General features: G+C 39.0%; 1 protein-coding gene across 4 annotated transcripts; it reads left to right on the forward strand.

Annotated features, from left to right (window-relative positions):
* Nucleotides 1-387: 387 nt before the first annotated feature.
* Nucleotides 388-7,580, forward strand: Tac1 (tachykinin precursor 1). Of its 4 annotated transcripts, XM_027952817.2 has the most exons (6): nt 388-510; nt 1,524-1,620; nt 2,103-2,147; nt 2,686-2,709; nt 4,068-4,121; nt 7,345-7,580. In XM_027952817.2, exons 1-6 carry the CDS (start codon nt 388-390, stop codon nt 7,392-7,394), a joined length of 393 nt encoding a protein of 130 aa, XP_027808618.1. In that variant the 3' UTR covers nt 7,395-7,580. The 4 variants fall into 4 exon arrangements, with proteins under 4 accessions (XP_027808618.1, XP_027808622.1, XP_027808620.1 ...); XM_027952821.3 differs by lacking the exon at nt 4,068-4,121; XM_027952819.3 differs by lacking the exon at nt 2,103-2,147.
* Nucleotides 7,581-7,859: the final 279 nt, after the last annotated feature.

The following is a 7,859-nucleotide window of genomic DNA, read 5'->3' on the forward strand; positions in this document are numbered from 1 at the left end:
GCGCATCTGTCCAAGGGGGCCACACGCGACCTTCCGGTGCGCGGCTGCTTCTGGGGACTGTGGGGAGACTTGTTTCTCAAGTGCCAACGCCCCTCTTTGTTTTCCACCTGCAGAGCCTCCAGACTCGAGGTTATGGGTTAGTGGGTTAGGTCTGGGGAGCTAAGACTAGGGGACAAGGGGATTTGAGAATCCTTGGGGAGTGGTTCTCTTTCCTAAAGAGTCCAGGCGAGAGATGTACCTCTTATGCTTTTTATCTTGGTTAAACTGGACCCGAGTTCCGTTGTGGGGCCAAATATTCTGCCGCTCTAACTCTTAGAGGTTTATATACGTGTTTTTTTCCTTCCCTCTCTTTGGTGTCTTCTCCTGCACCCTTCCCAGAAATCCAACATGAAAATCCTCGTGGCCTTGGCAGTCTTTTTTCTCGTCTCCACTCAACTGTTTGCGGAAGAAATCGGTGCCAACGATGACCTAAATTATTGGTCCGACTGGTCCGACAGTGATCAGATCAAGGTGAGACTCTATCCCGGCACGGCCCGCGCTCCTTTTCCTGGGTCGGAGCCGTTACCATTCCCCTAGGATAGCACCCGAGTTAGCCTGGCGGGCACCGAGTCCGCGACCAGAGACAGTAGAAGCGCGCGGAGGGGTGTAAAGGGGCGCCACCCCCAGGTTCTCCTCGGGATTTTGAGCCCAAGATCCAAGTTTCCTACACAGTCGGGTCCAGGAACTCCCTGAATGAGTGATCGCCTTCCTGATGAGCCCCTGTCCTCCCAAACCTGGAAACCTCACAAGATTTCATTCCCTAGTAACAGAGATTTCAGGGGCTTCCGTCCAGCTGCGCTGCCGGAGCGTTTGGAAATGTTAGGGACAGAAGAGGGCGCGTCGGTCGCGGGCAGAAGCGATGACTAGGGCGAGCTTCAGGGAACTTAGAAGGGCCGAGGTGGGTGGGAAGCTAACCTCTTGCCTGGATCCTTACTTTGAGGATCTGAGAAAGTAGCCACAAGTTTCCCTTTAGATGGCTCGCATGTTGGCGCGAGGCTGAGAGCATTGTGCTAACAGTGTAAGTGGCTGGTGCAGGTCGCTTAAAAGCATTGTCACCCTTCTCCACCCCAACCCCGCCGCCCGCACACCTGTGTACCTTGGGGCAGTGAGGGGTCTCCAAAGCCAGCACCAGTGGCCAGTCGAGGGTGGCAGCGCGGCGGATGAAGTAAAATTCTTTGGGATGGAAGGAAAGAGCGGAGAGCGTTCTGGGCTGAAAGATGCCGCGGGGCTGCCAACCAGCCAGGGTCGGCTTATGGGAAGGAGGCAGCCCCGGGCAGGTGGAGGCAGAGATGTGGAGCCCCCGGGACAGGCTCCACTTAGTCTCTGCACTGGGGAGCCCGCCAGCTTCTCTGGGCGAAGCTGCCTTCCCGAGTGAGCACATCAGCCAGCAGTCCAGGCTGGTGAGGTATTATAGCTCACGGTGAGAATGGCTGGGGTTACAGGGAGCCTCATTCTAGTTACCTACATGCCGATTTGTCCCCCAGGAAGAGCTGCCAGAGCCCTTTGAGCATCTTCTGCAGAGAATCGCCCGGAGACCCAAACCTCAGCAGTTCTTTGGATTGATGGGCAAACGGGATGCTGGTGAGATAAACAAGGGTCCCTAGGTCTTCCCGTGCAAGCCGCCCTGTTCGCTAGCTTGCTCCTGGAGCAGCCAAGTGTCTCTTGCTTTTTGATAGACATTGCCACCCTAAGAGAGGTGTAACTCTCAGGATGAGATTCTGGCCCGCACCTAACACATGCACTTGCCCCTAGAAGGGCAAGATCTGTTTCACCCGTTTCATGGAATTCAAGAGACCCAAAACAGGAACCAACCTTAGCTACTAAGCACACTCTTGACTAAAGATCCCCCCCCCCCCCCCCCCGCTAAGAAGGGGAAGGCCAGGGGTCTCCAGGAGAGACTCCGAATGGTTCAAGTGCATGTGGAAACTGACTTCAGAACATTGTCTGGGGTTAGATTAGATTTGGCTGCCCCTTGTTGCGTGATAGAAATATTCAGTTTCCTTGAGTTCATCCCACCATCCCTGAAACTTGTGAATAGTTAATGTCCATTCGTCTCTTGTCAGATTCCTCAATTGAAAAACAAGTGGCCCTGTTAAAGGCTCTTTATGGTAAACACTCCTATAAATCTTTATTTTACTATTGTGAATGCACATGTAGGAGGAAAGTGAAGAAATATTTTATGGGCTGAAATACAAGATCTTAATTATTTCTGTTTAATTAAGAGATAGATTTGCATACCCTCCAAATGTGGGGTGTGCATGCATGCAAGTGTGTGTGTGTGTGTGTGTGTGTGTGTGTGTGAGAGAGAGAGAGAGAGAGAGAGAGAGAGAGAGAAATGGGTGGCTATTCTTAAATGGCATAGATTTATAGTTAATAACAAGCCTCAAGAGTCCCTCTGGGTTTGAATTCATGACCCATGGATGTTGCTTAATAGATATTCCTTTTGTTTGTTAAAATATCTAGCTTTATTATTATTATTAACTTGATTAGCATTTCTAGTTCTATTTTGTATTTTTCAGGATAGCACATAAGTGGAAAATTTACATATTTTGAAAATCAATTTATTTTATAATTCTAAAAGATATTGTGTAACTTCTTTAAAACAAAACTATATGTGTTTGCTAATTTTATCTTTCTTTCTTCTAGGACATGGCCAGATCTCTCACAAAAGTAAGCTCTAAATTATTTTGACATTTATCAAATGCTAATTTTAATTGTATTGAATTCTACTTTATGTAATACAATGTCAGAATGCAGGAAATTCATCCAGAATATGGTTAAATGAATAATTAATTTGAGAAACTTTGTTATTTAGACTTATACTTACTGAAAAGATGCATTATATTAAAAAAGAAAATGTCCTTTAACTACCCTAAATTGTTAGTTTTAGAATTTTAATACTAGGCTTAGAAATCCATCCCACACATTCATTTCCAGCCCCTCCTCATGCACACTTACACAGCAAAAAATCCCAAGCATTTATAGATATCTTCTAATTCATTTTAGTGAGATGAACCCCATAACATCATTTTGGGGGATCATGTAGCAGCCAATTAAAGTGGGTGAGTGAATATCTGAGCAGAGAATCCACACTAAACATAAAGATGGATAGAAATGCAATTTTTTGATCCCATAATTGAAAGGGGAAGCTCTATCAAAGTACAGTGAAACATTTCTTAGGACAGTGAAGAACAGTGGTACTGGAAGGTCAGTAGATCCTAGTTTGTAGCTAATAGAACCAAAGTCGACAGGAGTCCCAAGGATCCATCTTAGTCATATTGCCCACTTAGCACCCTGTCTTGGATTTGATTCCCTGGGTGGCAGAGTAGGCCCTAGTAAGGTAGTAGCCCTATTCTCAACTAATACACTAAAAACCAAGAGAAATTCTCACACTAACATCGAAATCATAACCTTTTCTGAAGACTTTACTTATGCAAATAAATATATTTTGTTCATATTTACTTTCTAAGGATTTGACTTTCAAGGGTCGTCTATACATAGTGAAAATCTATATAATAAAAATAAATGTACTCTACTAACATAGAAACAAATATACTTTCCCAAGGTATATTTTTTAATTCAATAAAATAGTGACCTTTTAGAAGATTACAATCGCCAAGGACAAGAATTGACTAAAGTTCACTTGCTAAGAAATGTAACATTCAATAATGTGAAGAAATAAACTTGGTTATTTCTCTCTCACACAAATGTAAAATTGACTCCCCCCAAAATCAAAGCTGGCTCAAATATCAACAGTATTTACAACTTTGTATAATAGATAAAACATAATATTATGAAAGGTACTTGCTACTATTTAAAGAATCGAGAACAGTTCTCTCATTGTATTGTTTTAGTATAATTTATACAACTTACAAGGAATCTTTATTTCTTTAGCCTTGCCAAAACTTGAATTAGATGCATATTTTTTATATAGGCATATATTCAAAAGTGTGCTTTTTTGTACTAGTTATAAGAGTTATATCCTCAAAGATATACATATTAAAATACCCCTAAATATATTTTTTCAGGGCATAAAACAGATTCCTTTGTTGGACTAATGGGCAAAAGAGCTTTAAATTCTGGTATGTATGAAATCATGACTGACAGTACCTCAAATCTGCTTCTATTATTTTTATAAGGCATAGTTTTCAAAATATTCAAAAGGAATAATAGACTTAAAATGAGTAATGATAGTGAAAAAATTTAGCTGTAGCACCTGAGCCAAGAGTAGATTTATAGCTAATTATATATATATATATATATATATATATATATATATATATATATATACTAATATCACCATAGTATTGGTTGATTTCTCTCAAACCGTGAGCTTTACCAGAGTCTGTTCAATTTAATCATTACCCATCCTGAATCTTTGGGCTGGTGTCATGCTCATTCTCTTAGATATGCTCACTAAGCTCTATTCAACCTTATGAGGCAGGAAGAGTGGGTACAGGGAGGACAAATATAAATAATAATAAAACAAAGAAAAATGTTATTCAAATCACTTGCTCATTATAAAGTTATAGAAGTTCAAATCTCAATGTCTTGCTGCATGTTAGAAAGGATGAAAGTGCTATGATACATTTCAAGGCCTCCAAAAAGGAACACAGTCAAATTATCCTTGAGTGTTATTAGCCAGTTCTGGCTGTGGAACCCTTAGAGAGAAGAGATGCCACACTTTTCATAACCCATCTTAAATCTGAACAACTCCTTCGCTTGATATAAAGGCTGCATGTTTTCTTTTTCTCTTGAGTTTGCATTGTCTGTGTAAATGCTACATACGTATATCTGAAAACCCTTATTTCTTAACTCTTTCATCATACTATTTTCAAGGTTAAATAACTCCTTTATCATATTCATGGAAACTGACTTTTTGTCAAGCACCTTCAAGCCTGGTTAGCCCTCAGCTATGGCTCCTTGGAAAAGCTATTCATATTCTCTTTATTTTACTTTGAATGAAAATAAATTAAAATAGTAGTCATCTAATTACTTAGAAAGTATTCAGCAGCTGTCCTATCCATTTAGAATGTATCTAGTTTCTGAAAAATCTATAACTAAGTTGTGATGACTTAATTCTTAATTATCTAGATTCATGAAAAAATAGTCATACTAGTATTTTTATTGATTATTCTCTTTCTAAATGTAGACGCTACCTTTGTATTTTGTCACCAGTAGTTCTGGGCCGATTCAATTTTATGTTATAAAATCTTGCTTTAAGTACAGTTACAACTGTACTTCATGAAAAACTTATAATTGTTTAATTTATATATTGTCTTCTAGCTTTAGGAAATGGGATAGAAATTTAAACCACAGAGACATTTATTTGTATCCATATATGCTAGTCCTTACTTCACTGTGATTTTCTTCGTAATTGTATTAGTCATCTACTCTCTATTTCCAGATTTGATATAGCTGTCAGAACATGCTTGACAAATAATATAGATGCTGTGCAGTTTAGAACAGATTAATTGTACCTAAAGTAATAATTATAGGTAATGATACATAGAACCACTGCCATAAAGCAGAATCATCTTCTAAGTAAATCTTTGTTCTTCCATTTGTTAAAAATTTTAAAAAGAAAAAAAAATAATCCATTGTCTATCAAGAACCTCTTCATATGGTCAGTGGGACAAGGTTATCCTACTCACATTCCACAGCCATTTGATCCTTAGCCTTTCACAGTCACAGATGATCTAGAAACCCTTTCCCAGAGAAACCCACACCAGCTCAGGCACACAAAAGTTGGCATACATCTTCAGAGGGTTTAAGGAGCAGGTAAGAAATTCTGCTTCCATGGAAAAACATATTTGCCCCAGCTAAATCGTTAATCTGTCTGTAGTCAGTTTAATTAGGATTCATCTCCTTTCTTTAATGGAACTGTGGGAATAAAGGTAGCTACCCTGGCTTGCCAGGGACTGAGCTTGTGCTCATCACCTTCTTTCTGATAAAAGCCAGCCAGGCAGACCAAGGAACTTTTCCTTCCTTCAGAACTGTCCATCTTGGGGCTCAGTCTGTCCCACCTCGGAACTGCAGACAACATTGATGCAAAACATTCAACTTATTGTTCACCTCACTTAAGGGTGGGTGGACATTAGAGGTCAGTGTTAGAGGAAGTGCTAAATCTGGTGTCTGCACTTATCTTTTCTCTCAATAAACCTTTCTCAGTAAGGAAACTGTAGGGTACCTTCTATGATTCCTACGGATCTTCCTTCTGCTGTTTCTACTTAAATTAAGTATTTTTATACAGGGCATACTGAATTTCAAAAAGCACTATAGTTTCACTATAATGTAAATCTAAGTATATGAAATATTGGCTAAGTTGATGAAAAATATTCTTAGATATAGTATTTCAAGAGTCTGATCCCTACCCATTTGTGCTTATAGATCCCTTTGAAATTAAACATAATAAAATGCTTGCATTTTTTTTTGTCCAGAGAGTCAAAGTACTTAAATTTCTTACGAGTTTTGTGTTAAGTACCTTTGGAAGCAGTAATTAATATTTCACTGGCCAGTAGGGTGCTAGGAGGTAAGTTAAATTGTGCTGTATTTAGAGGGCTCAATTGACTTACCTACATAAAATGAGTCTGCCTGTCACCTCAAGAACAGTCCATCATTGGGAGGTATCCACAAGAGAGGAAGAGACCCTCATAGCATCATGTACTTCTAAGACAGAAACTAGCAAACTTTTTCAGAAAAGAACCAGATCGTAAATATTTCAGGCATCGTGAGCCATGCCAACTTGATAGCATCTATTAGAATCTGCCATATTAAAGTCAAAGCAGCCAAAGATAATATATAAATAAACTGAGTTTCTGTGTTCCAATAAACCTTTATTTACAACAGTAAAGGGTGAGCTAGATTTGCCTCATGGTCAGTAGTTTATTGACCTTCATCCTAGAATAAAAGTCTCATACTTCACTTTCATCCTACTAATATTCCCAGTTACTTTAGGCATGATCCTTTCCATAATTTACTAAGCATGTCTCTATATCTGCCATGATACATAGAAAAAGCTCCTGAAGATCAACATTGCACTATATCATAAAAATACAATATATTGCTTTTGAGGCATCAAATATGTAACATATGACCAAAGAGTCCAAGTATTCTGTGGTTAGATCACTTAGAATCAGAATAGAGAGTGAGGCGGGATTAGAAGATGTAAAAATAAAATTCTTAGCCATGCTTCAGTGGAGGGAAACAGTTATTACAAATTTATACTAATTTACTGTGTGCACTGAATATTATTTAACTCACTCAGTCTTCTTAAAATACACTTTATTTCCCCTCTGTTTTCAGTGGCTTATGAAAGGAGTGCAATGCAGAATTATGAAAGAAGACGTAAATAAACTACCTACTGTATTATTTATTCAGCATCATTTGTGTCAATGGGCAATGAACCGTAAAATAAAATATGCACTATAAGGAATAATTATTTATTTAAAAACAATTGTTGTGATGAGCTGAAAACTCAAAAAAGTGTTTATTTTTCATATTGTGCCAATATGTGTTGCAAACTTGTGTTGTGGTTCTAACATGATGACTCCTTCAGAAGTAGAAATCAGTGGTAATTTCAATGAGATTGTGAAACTCTGTCAATGATACATCCTCCAAGGAAAGAACCCCACTGAACAGACACGTCAGCTCCTGCTGAAATGGAGAAAACCCTTGTACAGTCTGTGCTTCCCTGTTTGTTTTCATGGTGAAAATGTACTGAGACTGTGGTATCAAACTGCATTTGTGTCCTTGCAGCATGTTTCATGTTTTGTGACTATATAGAGATGTTTTAAAAATTTTTAATGTGATCCTAAGGT

This window comes from Marmota flaviventris, chromosome 1 (genome assembly GCF_047511675.1).
Source record: "Marmota flaviventris isolate mMarFla1 chromosome 1, mMarFla1.hap1, whole genome shotgun sequence".
NCBI classification, from domain to species: domain Eukaryota; kingdom Metazoa; phylum Chordata; class Mammalia; order Rodentia; family Sciuridae; genus Marmota; species Marmota flaviventris.

Bases quoted from the DNA above. Each gene is read 5' to 3' on its own strand.
- Tac1 (XM_027952817.2), top strand. From the start codon at position 388: ATGAAAATCCTCGTGGCCTTGGCAGTCTTTTTTCTCGTCTCCACTCAA. The intron at 2,710-4,067 runs GTAAGCTCTAAA...ATATTTTTTCAG, and splicing joins TGGCCAGATCTCTCACAAAA to GGCATAAAACAGATTCCTTT. The intron at 4,122-7,344 runs GTATGTATGAAA...CTCTGTTTTCAG, and splicing joins CAAAAGAGCTTTAAATTCTG to TGGCTTATGAAAGGAGTGCA.